This window comes from Alosa alosa, chromosome 5, assembly GCF_017589495.1.
Source record: "Alosa alosa isolate M-15738 ecotype Scorff River chromosome 5, AALO_Geno_1.1, whole genome shotgun sequence".
Classification (NCBI taxonomy): Eukaryota; Metazoa; Chordata; class Actinopteri; order Clupeiformes; family Clupeidae; genus Alosa; species Alosa alosa.
This window is the reverse complement of record NC_063193.1, coordinates 23,192,023-23,214,827: the sequence shown is the minus strand read 5'-3', so window position 1 is coordinate 23,214,827 and position 22,805 is coordinate 23,192,023. Positions and strand designations below refer to the sequence as shown.

The 22,805-nt window shown below is 41.0% G+C and overlaps 1 protein-coding gene across 2 annotated transcripts; it reads right to left on the bottom strand.

Moving 5' to 3' along the window:
• Nucleotides 1-2,624: 2,624 nt before the first annotated feature.
• lipg (lipase, endothelial) lies at nucleotides 2,625-9,989 on the bottom strand. 2 transcript variants are annotated; one of them, XM_048243451.1, is made up of 10 exons: nucleotides 7,141-9,989; nucleotides 5,705-5,886; nucleotides 5,400-5,579; nucleotides 5,189-5,300; nucleotides 4,837-5,058; nucleotides 4,302-4,544; nucleotides 4,067-4,187; nucleotides 3,736-3,948; nucleotides 3,460-3,564; nucleotides 2,625-3,202 (listed from the first exon to the last, which is right to left on the bottom strand). In XM_048243451.1, exons 2-10 carry the CDS (start codon nucleotides 5,777-5,779, stop codon nucleotides 3,190-3,192), a joined length of 1,284 nt encoding a protein of 427 aa, XP_048099408.1. In that variant the 5' UTR covers nucleotides 5,780-5,886; nucleotides 7,141-9,989; the 3' UTR covers nucleotides 2,625-3,189. The 2 variants fall into 2 exon arrangements, with proteins under 2 accessions (XP_048099408.1, XP_048099407.1); XM_048243450.1 differs by lacking the exon at nucleotides 7,141-9,989 and adding an exon at nucleotides 6,603-7,106.
• Between the last annotated feature and the right edge of the window lie 12,816 nt (nucleotides 9,990-22,805).

Here is a 22,805-nt window from a genome sequence, read left to right as displayed (position 1 = left end):
CAGCTGGAGGACTGTGAAAAGCAACTGCTTGAATCTCACAAACTTTAATGTACCTTTCTTGCTCTGTCGGGGTTTATGATATCATATCCAGTGGCCACATCCCATGAAATACATTCATTATACTTATAAACTTTAAACTTGTTTATGCTGTTGGCTACACATATGCATTTTGTATGATTGCATGAGAACACAAGCCTTCTGTTTAAGGCAGTCAGTTGGCCCTAAGCTTTTGGTATGAGTCCTGAACAGGTGTTCTCAACAGTGATGGCATGCATAAACTACATTAAACCTTGTCAGCCAAGGAAACATTTTCACTTCATTTCATGGAAGTAGAAGTCGTGTGACGTGTAGTGTAGTGAATGTCAAAACAAATGCAAAAGCATGAACAGAACATGTCCATTATGAAATGCAAAATCCTCCTCTTTTGTTGAATTGAGATCACATGAGCTAGCATAAGACTTGTTGCTGGGATTTTATATGAATGTCTGACAATCCTGGTATGCACAACATTTGCCAGGCTGGCAAACTAAAGTAGGTCATTGAATGTTGTGAGTTATATTGGCGCTTTCTTTTTCTTGGTGTTTGGCTTGTTGGTTTGTCATAGAGTTTCCACTAGGATTTCCTCTTAGAATGTTTCATGTAATGATGAATGATTCTCTGCAGTTCCTTTCAGTCAAGAGTTTTTTTCTCTCCTTTTCTCCCGTACATTACAGTCTCAAGCGTGCCCACACTCGACATTGAACTATGTGGCACACATACCTTACCTGCAATATCTATTGTTCTTAGTCACCGGAAATCAGTGGCTGTTGTGGCATGCTCTGCTTGGAAGATAGGCAACAATTCATCATCCAAATCAGGGGGCTCGAGCTCTCACTTTCACTCATAGCCTTCCATTTGCTTCTCTGCTGTCTCTATTGTCTTAGTTTGTCTGTAGTACGTTGTTGTGTACTGACTCGATTCCTGTTAACTGCATTCATTCCCCTTGGTAATTGCTGTTTCTCTGTAAGCTTTTTGTCTTTCCCATCTATCACTGGTCATTCCGGTCCGTCCTGATTTGAATAGTACTGGCCAACAGCTACAAGTTAACCATCACATCAGTTTCATAGACCTTGAAACCAGGTAACTTGAACAACCAGATTGATGTAATGAAATCTATCGATGACTAAGAGGATATCCTAGCACTAAAATCTGTGTAGCCCTCATATGTTATCAGTACATGATTAGATATGATTTGCCAATGTACAAAAATTCTTCTGTGCTATATCAACCCTACACTGAACCACAAAAGGTGAACCAAAGAAATCACAGACACAACATTTTCCAACTCCTCCCCTTTCTCTCCTACTACAGAGCACTGTACATCAAAACTACAACTTCTTTCCCAATGGCCTCACCCTCATACATATCTGACCTGAATAATATAATGTTCCATATACTCTGTTTCCCATACCATAACTGTGTTTCCCATACAATGACTAATTTGTGGTGGCCCACATATCAACACTGACCACCACACAATGATTTTCTATGTTGTACTATTTAAATCGGATGAAATAGCTATGTGCAACTTTGCAGTCTCTCCTTGTCTCTCTGTCTCTCATCGAACCTGCATGCATGTTTAAAGAAAACATTTTTGCCATCATAACCACGCGACACAGAGCACATCTTTGTTCAAAACTGTTGCATTCAAGCTAACTCTGCACCCCATCCCCCATTACCTACCACCACAAATAGAATTAAAGTCTGTGGGAAACACTGATATACTGTACACCTGTTCCACTTATGTCATATACTGTACTCTTGTTTGCACTACCACACTGTAGCCCATAAGTACAGTGTGTGTACGCATTTTAATTGTATATAAGTATATTGCAAATACTGTATTAGAGACATCAACAGCCAAAGCCCTTGCATCAATAAAACACTTCCCTGTTTCTGAAGAGTCCATTATCAGTGATGCCTCTAGCTGACCTTGACATTGCAGCCTTAAAACTAGAAGTTTCAGTTTTGCCCAGTCTCCCAGCATGTGTGCTCGAGTGGATCTGCGGCCAAATAGCCAATGTTGAAACAAAGACAATTACATGTATAAGGGCTGCAATGTGCAGGGCTGAAAACAGCTGTTGATCAGTGCTCAAGTTGCCTTCCAAAAAGGCTGAGCCCAATTAAACAGGGGGCCTTTCAAAAAGAAAAGTGCATTTTGCATGGGATAATATGCTTGGTCATATAACTTACAATAACCAGTTCCAATAGCCTGGAAGCCAGCTGAACTTCGCCAGAATTGAGTATGACATCAGGCTGCAGTTCCAACTTAAGGAGCCAAATCAATCTCAGTGGGGTATATGTGGATACTGAAGCGGCAGACCTTTTGCAAAATTGCACACTCTTTTTATGGAGGACATCCAGCTTACCCAAACCAGTGTTCACACTTCATTTGGTCTCAGGGCTATAAACAGTTTCTAGTTGTTTGGCAACTTACAAATGCTACGGTGACTTCTTGTCCAGCAGGGTTATGAGAGAAATAAACCTAGTACAGGTGCAGTTTAGCTTGATTACATTACAGAAGAACCAGCTTTCTGGAACTTGAAGACAGAGTATCTGGGCTATAGACAACAGGACACGAGAGACAAAGTACAAGAAATGAGTTTATTTTTTAAATTATGTACATTATATACACAAATACATAACATTTCAACAATACAAGACAACAATTGACACTTCTCAAAAAGACTGACCTATCAGACACTTCATTCTCTTTCTTCAAAATACTGAGCTCCACTGCCTGTGACTGAACACTCCTTAAGCAAAGAATGAATGTGTGCCTGCATAAAGGCTGTGCATCAAGTTCATAAATTAACCTGACTTCAGTGCATTTGTTTTTTTTTTAAATATAAATAAACACTTACAAAAATAATGACCATTCTAGTATGACCTTTTGGTACACAAAGACGTGTAAATTCTGATCAGAGGTTGAGCGGTCAAGTATGAAAAATGATGCCAATCACCAGTCCACCCCTCAGGGCAAAACCGTGCACATTTGCACAAGAGATGAGTGGTGTGGTGAGTCTCTCCCAGATCCCGAGCCCTTCCCTCAAACTCTCAGGCCCAATTCTCAGTCCTCTGTGAGCCCAACAAAGTGCTCTGGGTGTAGCAGCAGTACCAGTTAAGACGACCAGGTGAAGTGCCTTCATTTCACATGTGGAATCTGCCACGCAAAAACAAAAGAAACTTTATAGATTTCTGTTTAGAACACTTCCACTTCTCAAAATGCATGCATGACACCTGATGCTGCCAGGGTGTCCTACAACAAAGCCAGGCTGAACAATTACACCTCATTAAAAAAAAAAAAAAAAGACCAATAAAGCCCTTAAAGGGTTAATAACTAAAGGGTTAATAACTGACTATGTACAGAGCATACTGCAGGAAATGTGATCTGGGGTGGGGCACAGAGTAGGCGGGTACCTTTTGCTTGGCTTCACCTCCCAGCCATCGCGACATTTCACAAAGGTCAGATGCTTTCCTGGTGTGATGTCATTCTCAGAAGAGTCTTGGAGACAGAACGTGTATCTGATAGAAGAGACACACAAGATTAGTCTCCAAATGAATGTAGAGAATATGATTAGTAGATCAATCAAACAGCCTTAGGGTCATCAGTTTAATCACCCACAAAGACAAATGAACAGTTGAATATTTCCCGTTTTTAATTCATTCATTCATTGTATAGCATTATCCACTTACTTTTTCTGAGTCTCTCCATGTTTTACACGAATCCGGCGAACTTGTAGCACCTGATTGGACGACTGACTAGACCAGGACCAGAAGTTTTTCCATAAGGATGAGAGAGATTCTGCAGGATCTTGCCAGCTTAGCTGGATCTTCAGAAGCTCACCAATTTCTTCCTCAACAAACACCAAGAATGTGTTGGTGAAGTTCAGGCCCACTTTGTCTGGTCTGGGTGGATTAAAGACAAATCAGTCTCTTCAATAAATTACCCAATGAATAAAAGGTGACATTTTCAAGTTGAATGAATTTCTAGTAATCCAAAGTAACTTCCTAGCCTGCCACTTACAAGTTGACAAAGAGGTCTGAAGTATCGTTGTGCTCCCCTAAGAGTTTGATTTTGAAGGTAGGGTCAGCATCATCGGAGTGCTTTCTGTTGAATACATGCATCTTCATCTGGTAGTGGTAACCTTTGGGAGATTACAGGAAAATGTAAGTAAACTAACACTGAAACACAATGTCATACACCCATTCGATTTGTGTCAATTGAGAGTAATGTGTTTATCATGCAGAGGACAAAATACCTCCAAAGGGTGTGTCGGCACGGGTCTTCAGATACATCTTACTGTTCCTCCTCTTGCGCATTGTCTTGGCGTTGTAACCCATGTTATTGCAGCGATTCTTGCGGCAGCTCAAGCAGATGCCCTTCTTGAAGCGGTCCGGGTCAGTGCACTGGTACGCATAATTGACATGCTCCTTGTTCATCAGAGAATCCACAAACAGGTGCACTGCTCTTTCGTGCTCACACTTCAGCACATCCAGAAAACCTACCAGGAAGAGAGAGATGGAGAAACACACATCACAATCCATAACACAACATACCAGGGACTTACCCAACACCAAAATGTACTCCTACATTTTAATCTAGCTGTACTTTGACAAAAGATGTCCATCTTAATGGAGCAGTCCTCATGATGGGTGTAGAGCCATATATCAGTACAGAGGGGTTAACATGCTGAACTTGGCTAAAAATGGCAACATATTTGATTGATTCTAGAGCTGGATAATTGATTCTAGAGCTGGATCAAAGATTGTTTGAAAGTGAACTCTTATGCTTACCACCACCAGCATATGCCACCACATCACCCAATGCGCATCCTGGTTGGACGTCTCCCCCATTTGGATAGATGTCGATGTCTCCTATTGGCTGCTGGATGCCAATGCTGACGCCCAGGGCTTCTCGTGTGTACGTGTGCAGGACGTCAACAAAGTCAGCGTCATCGGGAGAAAGGCGCCGATGCGACTCTGCTCCTTCAAACATGGGTCCTGCTGGGTCTAAGCCTGAAAAGATGCACAGAAAGGGGTTCACACACACAGTCCAATCTGACGATGTAAATTCACAATGCTCACACAGAAATGCCATACACTAACCATCATATTTGGACACTTCATAAATAGACAGAGCTCGTACCTGTTATCCTTCCAACTGTGCCCTTCACAAAAGTGCCTGCATAGCCTGCAACATGTGCCCCAAGGCTATAACCGATCAGGTGAACATTCTGCAATGGCATAGATGCCTCCTCCTGTAAGGGACAGAAAACATAATTAACAATGATTGTGTACACACACAGACCCTTACCCAAGACCACTAACAGAGAACATACAGTTGCTCACACACCCACCTGGAGCCAGTTAAGCAGGTCTGCAATGCTTAGTCCCACACGTCGCGTGTGATTGACAGCATCAGGGTAGAGCTGATGGGCGAGGTTCAACCATTCCACGACGAACACGTTGGCTTCTGGCTCTCGCTGCTGCACAGCTGCCACCAGGTTGTGCATCCAGCTCTCGAATATTCCACTCATCTACAGGTGAGAGGCCAGTGTCACACTTCACATTCAATACTTATCAGGCCATCAAAAAGTGTTAAGTCAGTGACAGTACACACCCCTTACATCCACATACACCCAGATGGAGATAATCCACTTACCGTCCAGCCATGTATGATAAAGATGGTCTTGGCTGTGGTGTTGAACCCACACTCCTTTAGGCCTGCTCTCTTCATAGGGTCGAGGATACATCCCTCCTCGTCCAGATCTAATGACTTGCGGAAGTCATATTTGATTTGGTCATGGAGTGAATATGGATCCTTTAGTAGCTTCGCATCAAGGTCTGTTTGAAGAAGAATGGATAATGATAAGTCATTCGGTTCCTTCTCTACTTTAAACATGAGGGAGGGCAATCTTGTTTTACTTACGGTTAAACTATTAAAAGAGACACTGCCAAAACAAACTGGAAAGTTTTGAATTATATGCCATACCCTAGCATTTTTCAACTACTCGCGTGTGTGGCCGGAGCCGGGCTGGTTTTTTTTTTTTTTTTTTTAACACCAAGCTGGCGCTTTTAGGTTGGCGGTAGACGTGTGCCTACATGGCGCCTCACACTTGCGTTTCCATGTTTTACGTAGTCTACAAGATTCACTTAAGAACTGAAGCCGATATCATTTGCGACCGGTTTGCGAGGTGGCATATGTTTAAAAATTACAATCAAACAAGAGCAATTTACTTCCATAAGGTAATTGGTGAACTAAAACACAGCGGGTTTCCATTCAGTTTAAAATCTGCCTTTTTCTGAGGAACATACGGAATTTAGCAGTAAACCTAAGCTGTTCATGCAGACATTTTGGCTTTCAAGATCTATTCAGACTTTCACAGCAATGGCAAATATAACCCACTCCCACAAGTAGGCTACAACGGAAAGCAATTTATAGAAAAAAAAGACAGTTTTAGCAGGCTAACCTTTCAATGGACTAACTTAACATTGCTAAAAGGAAAATTATTACACCCCTATTTGTAGTCAGCAAAAAGTACCACCATAGATCGCATTACCTTCTAGAAGTTCATTCTCTTCAAGTCCAGACGAATGGGCGAATGCCCCACAATAAATAAAAAAACTTAGTAAAATAATAGTACTTTTCATTCTTTGCTACGCGCCAAAATTGTTGTGAGGGGATGGGTTGGACCTATAGTTTTATATAGAAAAGAACGCGGAGGCAGAGCAAATATCTTGTTACACCGGCGAGCAGGGCTAGGAAAGTTTTTAAACGTGAATCAGGTTGCCCATTAGTTTTAAATAGTTCCAGAGACCCTACATCTGTCAGCTGATCATCGGCCCATCTGTTTCCTCTCCTAATTGGTCAAGCCCCTGGGTTTACGCTGAAAGGCGTGGCAAGTGAACGTTGAATGAATTGTAGTATTTTCTCACGTTGCGTCACTAAGTCTTCACGCACTTCCAATAGAAAACAAACAATGCAGCGCATGGTGGGTGCCGAGTAGGGGAGTACTCTGACGCGAGAAGAATATTAACATCACCCCGAACGCCAGCTTGTCAACACTTCGACCACATGCACGTTCTGTGCTATGTTACCTTAAATAAGTACACAATAAACAGGTTCCTTGTTCCAAACATCTGTTCATGGCAACAGGTGCAAATCACTGGCCACACTGGTCCTCCGATGTAAAAAAGAAAAGAAAAAAATCACTGGCAAGCAAGTCCATCAGGTCACCAGAAGGCATAAGGAAATCTGGTCATGTGTTCCACTTATGCAGTTCCTGTAGAAACACATTCCTCATTTATTTTAAGAGTCCCAGTTTTATTACAACCACATGGCTCTTTTTGTTAAGAACAACTACGAAATAAAGAGTAGAGACAAAGAATTGTGTTTTAACGACTAACAGTTGATCTACTTTAAAATGTTAAGGATAACCTGAATTATAATCAGCATTCCAGAAATTCCAACAAAATGTGTGATCACACTAAAGCCTTGCAGCCTGGTCTGTTAAATGCCTTAGCATTCTTATATTCCCAGGCTAGAAGTGGGTCAGTCTGCGCTATTGTGAGTGTATGTGTGCGCGCAAGCACACAGTTTTCTGTATGTCGGTAGGAGTAATTTAGGATGCTGCTCTTCTAACATGCAAATTAATTCAGACTGTGAGGGCACCCTCACACTCAGAAGAGAATACTTGGTTTGCTAGATTATGTCCGGATGAATGGGGTGAGCAGGTTACACCTGTAGTGCACAGCCAGTGGCAAAGTCAGGTAGCTGGGCCACACCTTTGCTAATGCACAGTAGCTTATCTAGGAGACGTCAGTGCTGACGCAGCAGCCTCAGTGAGAAAGTACTTGAGCCTATTTTTAAGAGTCTAGATGTATTTGGGAGCTCACAGACAGCATAGCTAGGATATGTCCGTGGCATGGTTTGTCACCATGTTAGAGAGCGCGCGCTTTTGGCTCGCCAGGCTGACTGTTATGAGAGAACATAAACTGAACCTGTTTTGCTAGAAAGAGCAAATATTGTGAGTGCCTCTTAATGTTGTAAGCTGGCAGTTATAACAGCATGTGCTCACTGGCAGTGGTCAACGTTCCTGTGTAGAGACAAGGTGAGAGAGTTCACTGTCCAGCAGTGCCCTGTGCCTCGGCTGTCGGCCAGCTCCTGCACTGGAGAGAACATGAGCACACAAGTACATGCGCAGATAAAGTATCTGTAGCTCAGCCGATGAGCAAACACACATCCCTCAACCCGTTACACTTATCTCCAGCTTTGTCTATATTGGCAGATGGTTTCTCACCAATGTGGATGTGCAGTTTCCTGTCATAAATTGGGTGTGTTATTTCCAGCCTAACTACCAGCATTGAAATGGAATATAATGCAGAAATCAATGGTAAACTCATGACTTGATGCATTTACAAACATTGACTAAATGCACTCTTAGACAAAAGAGCATGTGGCTACTGGTCTACTAGAGAGTGAGTGGGTGTGTCTATATTACACAAAGGGTGGGTGTGGTGTACATTCCTGGGGTGGCATAGCACTCTACTTAAAGATGCAGTAACAGCTCTCATCCACCCTTTTTGCCATAATGCAACAAAGTGCTCCTCACAGCCCTCTGGATGATCATTTTAGAAGAGCACTCAAAGAAGACAAACAACAGAAACAACTTGGTAAAGCATGTGTGTTATGTTGTAGTGCTCCATTGTCCAGCATGTGACACCACTGACATTCCTTTTCATATACTGTTCATATAAGAGTGCTCAAAATGACGCAAACGCTTGTATCAAGTACAATCAATTGAGATCATTAAATTGATGCCTTGTTAGACTTCACCATACCTGTATACACAATATCAGTTGAGGACCCTTCATTCAGACTATATTAACCAGACGCACTGTCATAACACATGCAACAGTGGGTTGTATAACCAAGCAAAAGCATTTCATATTTTCTTGTGGTTTCATTCCTCAAACGTCGTGCCCTTTCAGTTTCAGGACTTATCCGGCTGAATGGGAGCTCAGGATTAGTGTGGTTCCAGGGCATGTGACTTGTGTGGATCAGTAGCCACCTTCAGATTCCTCCAGTCTTACTTTTAACAACTGTAACCCAGTACACGTCACTTATTTCCTGAAATAACTATAAACTATGAAAATATAAACAATGAAATAAATAATGCTTATATGAAGATTAAAAATCACCTGCAAGCTTTCCCATTCAGAATGACCAAACTGCCTTACAAATAATATAATATAATAAGTCAAATAAATATAAACTGCTGAATATATTCAGCCTCTGTTCTGCACAATGCATTTAAAAGGTTCAAGAAATTTGGTCAATAACACTTCTCCGACGTCAGATTCCCAAGCATCACTTATTGTGTTTGTTTTGGGTATCTCGGAATAGGTATCATCATGGCATAGGAATACTTCAGAAAACCATTGCCAGTCAAAGGTATTCATCACCGCAGATGCAAGTTATGCTACTACAGTGGGAAGAACACTTTCTCTGGGGATCTCTGAAGGACAGTAGCTCAGTGGTCCAGCGAGTCAACATTTCAAATAGTTTTGGGTGAAAACAACAGGGAAAGGACCATCCAAGCTGCTAACAGCATTAGGGTTAAAAGCCAAAGTTTGTCAATGGTCTATCAAGTCATTTATTAACACAGAAAGACACACACTGTTTTGTGGAAACACATGCTGTCCTCCAGACAATGTCCAGACAATTATTTCCCAGCTGGACACCATCAACTTTGTCAACTCTGATTATAAGTGCATGACTGTATACGCAGAGAGTGCTGGTGCTAGATTGGCCTATCAGCAGCCCTGGCTTGTTGTGGACTATGTTGTGGAGTGCGTGTGGCACATAGTGGTGCCAAAATAGGTGTAGGATCATTCTGCCAAGTTCCGTGGAGTTCCGTTCATGGGGGGCCACACAATAAATTAAATTATGTGTACATTTAGTGACTTTACACCAACTGGCCTGTAGATGGCCAGACACAGTTTTCTGTGAATATCTCAAAAACTGTAGGGCCTAGGAGGACCAATTGTTTTTGTATGTTGGCCTCCAGGAGCCATGTCAACCCATTCCATATCCACTCATTTGATGTATAGCGCCACTTAGTTAAAAATGAAAAGGCAAAAACAAGGCATTGAAATCGCAGGTATCTTTGGCTGACAGGTTTAAAACTGCACAGAATCTGAAGAGGATCATTGTGACACCCTCTGAATGCATGCCAAGTTTTGTGGAATTCTGTTAATGGGGGACCATACAATAAAATAATATTATGTGTACATTTAGTGACTGTATAATACGCATGCACACACACTCATGAACACACACAAACACACAAGATACATGCACACACATGCAGGCACACACTCACACACATAAACAGACATGCACACACACACACACACACATACACACACACACAAACACTCACACACACACACACACCCTCCATTACCCCCCACACACTCACACACACATAAAACACACACACACACATGCAGGCAAGCAGACACACACACACACACACACACACACACACACACACACACACACACACACACACACACACACACACACACACACACACACACAGACACCCCATTACCTCCACACACACACACACACTCATAAGTGAACATACACACACACATACACACACACACCACACACACACACACACACACACACACACACACACATACACAAATACAGAAAACACATCCACATGCAGGAAAGCAGACACATGCACATGTATGTGTGTGTGTGTGTGTGTGTGTGTGTGTGGTGTGTGTGTGTGTGTGTGTGTGTGTGTGTGTTTGTAAAAAGTTTCAAGTTAGATAAGAAGGAAGTCAATATTGACATGACAACCAAAGCCAATTTGTCAGAAATTCCACAGAAATGAATAAAAAGAAGAAGAAAAAATGTTTTTTAGAAATATACAACCCTTTAGGGCCACCGTACAACCCCATGTGCAAAACATACAACCCCATGTCCAAAACATACAACCCCATGTGCAAAACATACAACCCCATGTCCAAAACATACAACCCCATTCAAAACATACAACCCCATGTGCAAAACATACAACCCCATGTGCAAAACATACAACCCCATGTCCAAAACATACAACCCCATGCAAAACATACAACCCCATGTGCAAAACATACAACCCCATGTCCAAAACATACAACCCCATGTCCAAAAAGCACTGTTGGGACACTGTGTAAAATGTAAATAAAAACAGAATGTAATCATCTGCAAATCATGGAAACCTATATTTAGTTGTAAAAAAAACAAAACATAGACAACAAATTACATGTTGAAACTGACAAATGCTATTTTATGCATATGCAATCATTTTGATTTATTTTTTTTGCCAGCAACATGTTTCAGAAAAGATGGGATGGGGCAACATAAGGCTGGGAAAGTTGTAAAATGCTAAAGAAAGCACAGGGAGGAACATTTCACAACTATTAGGTTAACTGACACCATGATTGGCTGTAAAAAGAGCATCCCAGAGAATAAAGATGCACCATGAATATTTCAGGAAAACAATGCCAAACTGCATTCTGCAGATATTACAACAGCATGGCTCCATAGTAGAAATGTCCAGGTGCTAAAATGGCCTGTCTGCAGTGCAGACCCTTTCAACAATAAAAACAAAAACAATGCTCTATTTGATTCCCAATCTACTTCCTCTGCATTAAGATAACATTTGGAATGTTCAAAAGGAAGTCTTGTGGGGCCAACTATGATGCTGATAATGGAACTCTCTTGAAAGGGTCTATACCTGTCACACTTGAACACACACCGGTCAGTGCCAGTCTCGCCACAGATCTTGGGCTGTCTTTCTGACATATTCGCTTGGATGAAAGAACATCACCTTCAGCTAAACGTCTCTAAGACTGAACTACTGGTCTTCCCAGCCAAACAAACCATACATCACAACTGACACCCTCTTTCTTGCACATACCAAGGTGGCAAGAATCTTAGGTGTCATGATTGATGACCAGCTAACCTTCTCTGACCATGTTGCCTCTGTCATGCCACTTCGCACTATTCAATATAAGGACAATCAGACCGTAATTAACACGCCACTCAACTTCTAGTATAGACTATGGTCTCTCATGCCTTGACTACTACAACGCCCTCCTCATAGGCCATCCAGCTTGTGTGGTAAAACTGTTACAGATGGTCCAGAACACTGCGACCAGTCTGGTCTTCTATCAACCAAAAAGGGCACGTGTTACCCCGTTACACCCGCTGTTCATTGAACTCCACTGGCTTCCTTCAAGCCAGATATTCAAGTCACTAATGCTTGCATACAAAGTGATTGCTAGGTCTGCACACACTTACTTAAGGGGGGGTATCAAGACCAGAAGAAGGGAATCCCTTAAATCACACCATATATGTGTGCATGTGTTAAGCACATGCCTATAAACCTATGTTAAACATGTTATGATATATATATAGCTTATGTTCAACATTGTTATTTTTGCCAATGTTTGTTGCAACAAAAATATTGGTTTGGCTTGAGACTTCATAACAAGCCTACCAACAAGGCTGACGTGAATAATTTCTTGCCTTGATTTTCTGAACTAATGCGCACCCTAGTGCTGATATCGGGCATTGCGCTGTTATTATGCAGCGGTAAGGCCGATGTCAAATCCGCTCCGCCCCACATTGAGCCCGGCCTCGATGTGCAAGCTGCAGCCAGGGGTAGCCTACTTGGATGAAAGGGTGGGCTTCTAGTCAGAAACAGATGACGGTTGTTGAAATGGCACATCACATGGGGGGAGCTAGTTATTTTAGCATGATTCACTATACGTGAGTCTTGTTTTGTGTTTGATGTAGAGTTGGTTGTACCAGCAAGAGATATTGAAAGTGAGAACTGATTCAATGAGGGAGCGGTAAACCAATTTTAACACGTCCTTGCTGACCAGAAAAGTTCTAAAGTTTTCTGAGCAGGTGGAGACGTTGTTGTGCTTTCTGTAACTGCACAAGAGCCAAGTGACTAGTGTTAAGTCAACAGCCAAGTGTTAACCAATTAAGGCTAAATCATATTGAACAGGACATGACATGCTGACTGTTTTGACCATACAGTGGTATGGTGAGATTGAGGCTTTTTTTAAACTCAATTAGTACTGATCTACCAAGTACAATTATTTCCCAGCTGGACACCATCAGCTCTGTCAACTCTGATTATGTGCATGACTGTATACGCAGAGAGTGCTGGTGCTAGATTGGCCTATCAGCAGCCCTGGCTTGTTGTGGACTATGTTGTGTAGTGCGTGTGGCATATAGTGATGCCAAAATGACCCCAGTTGGTCATTTTACTAAATTGATGTCTTTAGTCAAAACTAACAAACACACACAGCATTAAATGCCTTTTTATTGAGAGAGTTAGCTCTTTCATTTATGTGTTCCTGTTGTCAGCCAGCACCTGATAATTGGCTGGCACAGGGATTTCTGCTTAGTGACTAAATGGTGAACACAGGTGTGTGTGCATGTTTGTATATATGCATGCATATGCCTGCATGTCTACTGTGTGTGTGTGTGTGTGTGTGTGTGTGTTGATGTGTGTGTGCATGTGTGTGTGTGTGTGCACTGGTTTAAGAGAGATCAGAGTAAATTTTGACATGACGACAAATAATACATCATAAACTTGTCAGAGTTCAAAGAAAAAACTTTGTTGGTTAATAATGTAGCATCAGATTTAGAGGCCTGTACACAATGAGGAAAAATAATCTGGCCTAAGTGGATCTGTGCATAATTAGGGGCATGCATGTCCAATTCAGTCAGTTGCTACCCTGGGAAAACCCTGACGAACTTCCAGCAAATTTGAGATTTGCTCTGCAAGTCCTTCTGGCCAAGAGTCTATTCAAGCCCATTTCTAATTTTCCTAAATCCAGGCACCAATCACAACCGTTGAGGCAGGCTTTACCTGATGACGATAGAGCACCAATGTTGAAGCCAGGTTTTTTAAAAATGTCAAAAGCCCCTTTTACTCTGTCGAAATTCCCGCGAGTTTATGATGGCTGCTGCTGCTTGTTTGAAGCTGCTCTCGCGTCGGTTTTAGACAGGGAGTTAGAAGAAAGTTTCCCATACTAGCCCAGGCAAAGTAGCGTTTTACGACAGACTAATTGGCTTTTAGGGCAGAGGTAGTATACAGTTGTTTTCAGAAGGTGGTTTAGAGTAGTATAAATGAAATATAAGTATGTGCAGTGTATTAGCAGTAACTTTATAAGAGCAGAATAAACATGGCTATGTAATATGAACAATGTATGAACAACATGTACAGATATGTGCAATGTAGTGGCAATACCATTATAGTAGCAGTAAGAACAATATAGATATATGCAGTGTATTAAGTAAGGGATAATGTATAGAACGGAAAATAAGTCCCGACAGGGCGAACCGTACCCCCGACGCGCAGCGGAGGGATCTTGTTCCGCCCTGAAGGGACTTATTTTCCCAATAATGACTGCCGTTCTATACATTATACGGCTATTTGCCAAAACGAAATAATAAACTCCCCACGATATGACTTTAGCCTACATAGCCTAGCCTATTTGTTACCATTCATTGTGGCATTTGCTGAGAAACAAATAGTTTGCAACAACACACACTGAACTTGAATCAAACATTCTTTATAACAGGGGTTCTCAATGTTTTTGGTTCCAAGGACCCCTTTTGGAGGAGAAAATAGTCAGAGGACCCCCTCATAACCGTAACAATTAAACATGTAATTTGTATTCTTTGAAGTTGTAGACAGGTCCACTATTCCATGTTTTTTTGGCAGATGTGCAACTCTTTTGGATTTTGTATCACTTGACAACATGGACTGACTCAAACAATTCTACACATTCATCAGCTAGCTAGCTAACAAATAAGCCAAGCTAAGCATTATTAGGAATGGTTCTTCATGACCTAAGTGAAGTTAAATGTGGGTAGGAGCAAATAGACACAATTTGCTTATTTTATGGGTGAAAAGGGGCATCATCTGTAGATATTAATTTTTAAAATGATAAAACTCAACTTTATAATTTCAAGCAAATTATTTTGCGGACCCCTTGGCTATGGGTCGTGGACCCCACTTTGAGAACCACTGCTTTAGAACACAGCTGATCAACTGTCTGCTTTCACTTTTGAATGAAGTTCCAGTCCTTGCGTAGTGATATGAAATACCTGAAGAAGAAGCACAAACTCCGTTGCCATTGACAGCGGTCATTATTTTTTTCATAGGTCCTTTCCTCGAAATTAATGACAGCTAGAACTTTGGGAAATCCCATTCAAGTCAATGGAGCGTTCTACTTGCCTTGTGAAGAGCCGTGTAATAACAGGATATATTACAGAAACTGTTTGATATTCTGTTCATTTATGCAGTAGCTTAGAGTGGACCGATGACACGTAGCCTACAGAAAACACTTAAAGGGACACCAGGCAAGCCTGATGCTTTTTCTCTACGAAGCTCCCCCTAGCACCTGTACGTGTCGATTTGTGTGCGAGCCCTCGCTCGGTCTGAAGCTCTTTTCCTTTTCTTTGCATATTCCGTCAAGGGTTTTCGCTGCTTCTTCGCCGGCTCTGCCATTATACACACGTTTGCAACAATCGCTAGCGTTTCGTTAGCCTGCCTCTGTGCTGGGGATGCAGGGTGTAAACTGATCCTGCTTCTCGCGATGTCTGAGACTTTGTGCGACTGAAGGTCGGTGGGTAGGATACATTGAACTTGCAAGCGGGATAATCTTCCTACAGGCAGTAGGGGCGGGCGAGAGAGTCTTCATTCGCCCTGTAATGAGTCATTTAACCATATACCGACACGAAAACGTTGCCTTGTGTCCCTTTAATTCTGAATTGATGTGCTTTGCTGACTTATTATATGTACAGTATGCCAACAATGGTTTATTAAAACAGTAATTACATGTAAAGTGGCGCCACGCTAATCTTTTTGATTCTTGATAAAACACAAACTATGCTCTTCTAGTGCATGTCAGCTTTGACCTGTGAACTTGAATGAAAGAGAATAAAGGGATAGAAATGCAGAAAAAGCTCAAGTTTGATACTTTTTGGGTTCTCTCAATCTCCACCAAGTAGTACTAGTAGAATGGAATTGGTGGGTCTTCAATAATTCGTTTTCCAAGCATTTACATGAAGAACATGATATGCCAAGTCGACAAAAAAATCCATTCAGATAGCTAGGTGGATAGGCTACCAGGCTCATAATTCACTTTTATTTGCAAAACGAAATGTGAAGCAACATTTCATTGCATACTTGCAAAAGCAATGAAGGCTGCTTAAAACAACTTAACATTGTGCATATTATTGTTAATATTGTGCTATCAATGTAACTCAACAAACAAGGCTTGTAAAAAAGAGCTGGCAAAAGGGCATTATGAGAACGTAAAGATCAATGCTCTTAAAGTGATAGTGCACCATTTATAAGAAAACAGCATTTCTTCAGAAATTAACACACTAATGGTCTGTAAATAATAGGCCTTTTATTTTACTTTAGGTGTTTGAGTTATCATTTAAATGTTACTCACTCAAAGCCACTCACTTAGGACACCGAAATGCCACCCAGGGGCGGAGTCAGAGGGGTGGCTCCGGGTGGCACAGGCCACCCTTGAGATTCGATTGGCCACCCCAGGTGCCACCCCCAAATCTTAGTCTACAATTGGCCATTAACATGGTCTAAGGCAGGACCTTTCTTGATGCACTTGCAGCAATTTGAAGTATCAGACGTCAGAAATGTAAGTGGCAAACACGCTTGCCTTTATTGGCCTACAGGCTACTGCTTGTGCTAACACGCAAAGATATCTTACCTATTGCATCTGCCAGTGCCTATTTATCTAATCACACACTTAAGTCGCCGACATTTGATAGGTCATTAAGTGTTAACTGTAGGCTAGGTCTATACTTTTGTAAAAGTGTTTAATGGTAATAATGTCCTAATGTAATGTTAAGAAAACTTTTAATTTATGGTTCATCAAGCTTAGGCCTACTCACTAAACACTCGTCGCATCTAGGCTACAGGTAGCGATATTCTGATGACATGTATGACCATTTAACCAGTCAAGCATTTGTTGTATAATATTGAAATTATTGGAAGTTTACATAGCTTAGGCTAAACTGTATGCTTATTTCGTCCCCAATACCTGTTTTATTCGTCCCGATCAGGAGGGATAAATGAAACATTGTGCACGTTCCACTTTTGCTTATAATAATTAAATAATTCCGTACAGTAGCGCGTGACAACAAAATCATATGCCTGCGTTCTGTTCCCAGAGCTTTCTCTGTCTATGATCTGCAGCATTTCTTAAATTATGAGCCTCCTCGACAAGTAGATTGCTGGTCTACGGAGCCATGAATTTAAATTACGCCCCACTTCTGTCTGTTAATTTGCGGCACAATTGAATGATATTATAGAACCGCGGACCGAAAGGTTTCCCGATCAGGAAATACTCCTTAATTCAAGAACTTTTTGTAGGCCTAACAGAGGTAGCCTAAATATCGTTGCCTATGGCGATGTCCGCTTAAAAAAAAAACAAAAAACATTTATTTCACTTGCTGGATTGAACGCAGAATGTGGGCTGTTGCGCAAATAGATGAATGAGGGAGGGAGATTCCGTTAACAAAAATCTAAAGTTTTGCTAACATTTTCTCCGTTATTATCGTAAAATATGTCTCCATGCAGGGCAGGGCTGGTTCTAACCTAGGCTAGGCTACTATATTTGGGTGGGCTGGTAGAAATTTTGGGTGGGCAACATAGCAAAGCTGTCAAATTGGATCAAAACTAACATAAACACAAAACAAACACAAAACAATAAGTACTACCTAGCTTGAGTTACTGCAGCCAACAGCCAGGGATAGGCATGTCTGATGTATTTAAAATACAAATTTGTATTTTATTTAGTTGGAAAAAAATGGCATCGTATTTTGTATCAAAATACTGCCAAATACTTTTGGTAAAACCAATAACCTATACTTTTGGTGATGTGATTATAAAAGTGAAAAACAATGAATGCAGCACTGGTGCTGACTTGTAATTTGCCCACAGTTGTTGTGATCAGAATATTGAGATTCAGGCAGATAAGTAACATGTAGGTTGCTCACACACTCATCCCAACCTCAAGTTTCTTGAGAACTTTAGTCATCCAATTCGAACACATGGAACCGGTTATGTGGTTGCCCTGCAACAAGTTGCCCCATGTGCAACGTTAACAATGTTTGCTCACATACACAATACACTCCTTCATACCAACTTCAAGTTTCTTGAGAACTTTACTGATCATTAATCATCCAATCGGAAGACATGGAACCGGTTATGTGGTTGCCCTACAACAAGTTACCCCACGTGAAAATGTAATTAATAATTTGCCCACACTTGTTGTGATCATAATATTGAGATTTAGGAAGATGACATTGCTCACATCCATAATACACTCCTTCATACCAAAATTTATTGGATGAGTATATTTGTATATCTTCATTTAATAGAATAGAATAAAAGGGATTATATTTTAATGTCCCCATGATGGAATTTGTTTTAGCACAACATAGCCCATCTCTGTTTTTTCTCTTGCATTTTATTAGGGCTGTCAAAATAACTGATTAATTTTGATTAATTAATTTGAGAAAAAATAACTGATTAAAAAAATAGCGCAGATTAATCGATTCCGTATGACCTTTGACCCCGAGCCGTTCTAGTCAGTAACCATTAGACTGTAAAATGAAGGAGAGAGAAGAAAATGTGCTGCCTAGATCATTGATTGGAACATTTACTTTTAAAAAACGGTCTGATGGTGTTATAAAACGGTCTGTGGTGTGATAAAAATAAAGTGTTGATTAAAATAAAGTCTTCTACAATGTCTGCAGCAAGGAATTTGCATATCACCGGAGTTTGTCAACTCTAAAGTCGCACATCAATGCAAAGAAATAGTGTTGACATTGAGGGGAGTGTTAATTTATTTTCATTGTGTCCCCTAGGTTATATCTGTGGCCTGAAATGCCTTGTATGTACTTCTTCCCGAAGCACTTTTGAATTTATTTCCTCAGCATATTAAGTCATATCATAGATTATTATGGCCATTATTTGAACAGTGAAAATAACAATAAAAGAGCTTTAATGTCTTTAACTTTATGTCACTAATGCTGATTATTCAATGACTTATTGAATGAATTTAAATATTTAAAATACTTTCACAGCAAAAATTATATATGCGATAAATTTAGATTAATTAATCACAGAGTATGTAATTCATTCGATTAAATGTTTTAATTGATTGACGGCCCTACATTTTATACAACCATATTTCAACAAAATGTTTGGACACTGGGTAAAATGTAAAGAAAAACAGGATGTAATAATTTGTAAATCATGTAAACCCTATTGAGAATAATAAAAAGACAAAATATAATTCATTGAAACAGAAATGTTGGTACTGTATGTTGATTTTGAATTGATGCCGGTAGCACATCTCAGAAAATTTGGGATAGGGCCATGTTGCGTTGCATGACCTCTTCTTTATACAACAGACCTTAACTGTACTTTGAGCCCATTCTTCCTGACATACTTGTCCCATATGATTTACATTTAAAGGAGAATGACAGTACTTTTTTTTCAGCAGTCACAAAACTGTAACAAAATAATTTAAAACGATATATTGAGTGAGTTTTATTTTCTCATTTTGGCAATAGTTAATCCACTCAAGGTTTTCTACTGGTTAACCAATCAAATTCCAGATTGGATTTGGATTTTCTGTTGTCTTTTTCACTTTTCGTTGACCTTGATGGAAAAATGTCATGACATCAAGGAAATATGTTAATAAGAATTCATAAGGACTTAGGAAAAGACAGCTGTGGTATTAAGAGAATCCAGCTGCACTTGTATTTGTAGGCCTACGTTACATACGAGTTACATGTGTCCTTTCAAATATCAAAGCGATTTACTGACGTGTCATCCTGCAGTGACACCTGGAGTCTGGTTTCTCCAGAAGACACTCCCACACTCTGCTGGTGTTCTGTTGACCTGTCTGGCCACTGGTTTCTACCCCGGTCACATCATCCTGACCCTACTCAGAGATGGCAAGCCTGTGTCTGACCACCAGATCACTTGGGGGGAGCTGCTACCTAATCTTAATGGAACCTACCAGATGAGGAAGTGCCTGGAGGTCAGACCAGAGGAACTACGTGCGAAACACCAATACACCTGTACAGTTGAACACCCCAGCCTTGACACTGAACTACGCATCGGATTGGGTAAACTCTAAATGGTTATCTTGTGCCTCTTGTATCTAAAACTAATGGCAGTAATAATAGCAATTATACTGTACTAGCTATAATAAGCCCATGGCCATTTGTCTGCTTTAAGATCATATGAAAATCTGATCATTACCTTTCATTCGTAGATCTTGAGCCAGGTGTTGATACTGTATCTGTAGTGGCCCCTGTGGTCGTGCCCACAGTAGTACTGCTCTTTGTGATTGGAGCCATCATCATATGCATTAGAAGACACAGGTAAAACACAATAATATAGATCAGTGGTTCTTAACTGGTCTGGCTTTGGGACCCACAATTTCCCATGTTCATAAAGTCGCGACCCATATATTGTAGCGAATGGATATTCAAGCCAATGGATATGGTGAGCTACATGGTAAGCGAAGTGCCTGTAGGCCTACTTGTTTAGAACATGCGGATGTTTGGCATTAGCCTACATTTGTGAAGTCTTCAACTCTTGATGTCACCTTTCAAAGTACTCGACAGGTATCCCTTTGACAGGGGTGCCTTGTTTCCATGTGGCATTTTAGTTTTGATGGTTTCATGTTCTCATGTGCCAGCCATCTACTGCACACCACACAATCGGATTTTTTGTCCTATTTTGTCCTCAGTTTAAGTGAATCCATATCCGAGCCTACTGTAGGCTACTTCAAATATTCAGAGTAGCTAAAATTATGTCTAACATGACCTGTCACATAAACATTGTCTATGTCCATGGCAATGACTGATATGTAGGCTACGAATAATTAGATCTGATAAGGTAGCATTTTAAATGGCGTTTTTTTTTTATTTATTTTTAACCACAAGCTCTGCGACCCACCCAAAACGGTTCCGCGACCCACTTTTGGGTCCCGACCCACCAGTTAAGAAACACTGATATAGATAAACAACAAACCCTTGGATGTGAAGGCTTTGTCATGTTGCATGCTTACATGCATGTCAGCACCCATGTCCTGTTCAGGGGTGTTTCCCAGTGAAGAGTTCCCCCCAAACCATCTCTTAACTACTCCTTTAAGAGAGACCGTCCTTGTATGAGCAAATGACATCAAGTTAACCCTTAAAGGTGTAGGTTTTTGAACATTCTAAGTTCCGCAACAATTGAAGGTTCTAAAATTCTATGTTGAATTCAATGAACCCAGATATTCTTTAGAATGTTAATTTCCCAACATTCCCGTCACACCGGTGTGACGGTATGCCTTTAAGGGTTGGAAGGCTCTGGGAGGCTCTGGGAAACACTCAACTATGACTGCTTTATTTTCTGTTTACCAGTAGTTGTTTTCTTTCTTGCATACATATTTATATAATTTTGTTGTATATAAACCATCATATAAACATATAGTCTATAGGTACAGGTATATCATAAGGGGAGAAGTAGAGTTAAAGAGAGTTAAAGTCTGGGAAATGCAACCTCTGGGAAATGCAACTCAGTTTTACATTTGTTAATACAGTTAAAATATTTCTATTGTGATTTTATACTCATTCTTATTTGAAGTAACTTTCAGCTGGAAAAGTTGTTAAATTCCTTGTGCTATTGGTGAGGGACTTCCCACAGTGACCGATCAACAACCAAGCCTAATAAATACAGGATACAACTGTATAACTCACAGCTGGAGACAGCTGCAATATAAGTATAAGTATATATACTCTTTTGATCCCATGAGGGAAATTTGGTCTCTGCATTTATCCCAATCCGTGAATTAGTGAAACACACACAGCATACAGTGTACACACAGTGAGGTGAAGCACACACTAATCCCAGCGCAGTGAGCTGCCTGGATCAACAGCGGCACTCGGGGAGCAGTGAGGGGTTAGGTGCCTTGCTCAAGGGCACTTCAGCCGTGCCTACTGGTTGGTTACAGGTCCAAAGTGCTAACCAGTAGGCCACGGCTGCCCCTAAATATGTGCCCCATGCTATCAAAGTTCCTTCACAGGAAAGCAAATTAAGCCAATTAACAGATTATCTTAAAAGTGCAGTCAGCGATTGGGCAGGAAGTCGCATTTGTTTATATTTCAATTTATTAGATGCTTATTTCCAAAACAACGTACATTATATTTTAATCAAGGACCAAACAAAACACACCAGGGAAGGAGCTCACCCCTCCCTTCAGTATTCCCAGAGAAACTCCACACAGGATTTTGTTTAGATTTGGGGACCAGTAGGCCACGGCTGCCCCCCACATCCAGGCCAACGACACATCCAGAAGGCTTAACAGTGGTGACTGTCATCCCAGACCCACACCCCTCCAGACTCATGATGGGTTAGGAGACATGTCACAACCAGACACCAAAATACATCTCAACAACATTTTCCATATCTCTCTCACGACCCCAAGTAGTTTGCGAGTGTCTCTGTCATAGCTTTTGGTTCACATTTTCAGTAGCTCCAGACAACCCTTTTAAACCGGGGGTCTCCAACCCCCGGTCCGTGGACCGGTACCGGGCCGTGGGCTGGACCTAGCGGTCCACTTAAAAA

What these genes read in the sequence shown, in the direction of transcription:
- lipg (XM_048243450.1), bottom strand. Translation starts at nt 6,693, where the DNA reads ATGAAAAGTACTATTATTTTACTAAGTTTTTTTATTTATTGTGGGGCA. An exon ending in TGCCGACACACCCTTTGGAG is followed by an intron (nt 4,188 to 4,301) that starts GTATTTTGTCCT and finishes AATCTCCCAAAG; the next exon opens with GTTACCACTACCAGATGAAG. An exon ending in TCAGACCTCTTTGTCAACTT is followed by an intron (nt 3,949 to 4,066) that starts GTAAGTGGCAGG and finishes TAATCCACCCAG; the next exon opens with ACCAGACAAAGTGGGCCTGA.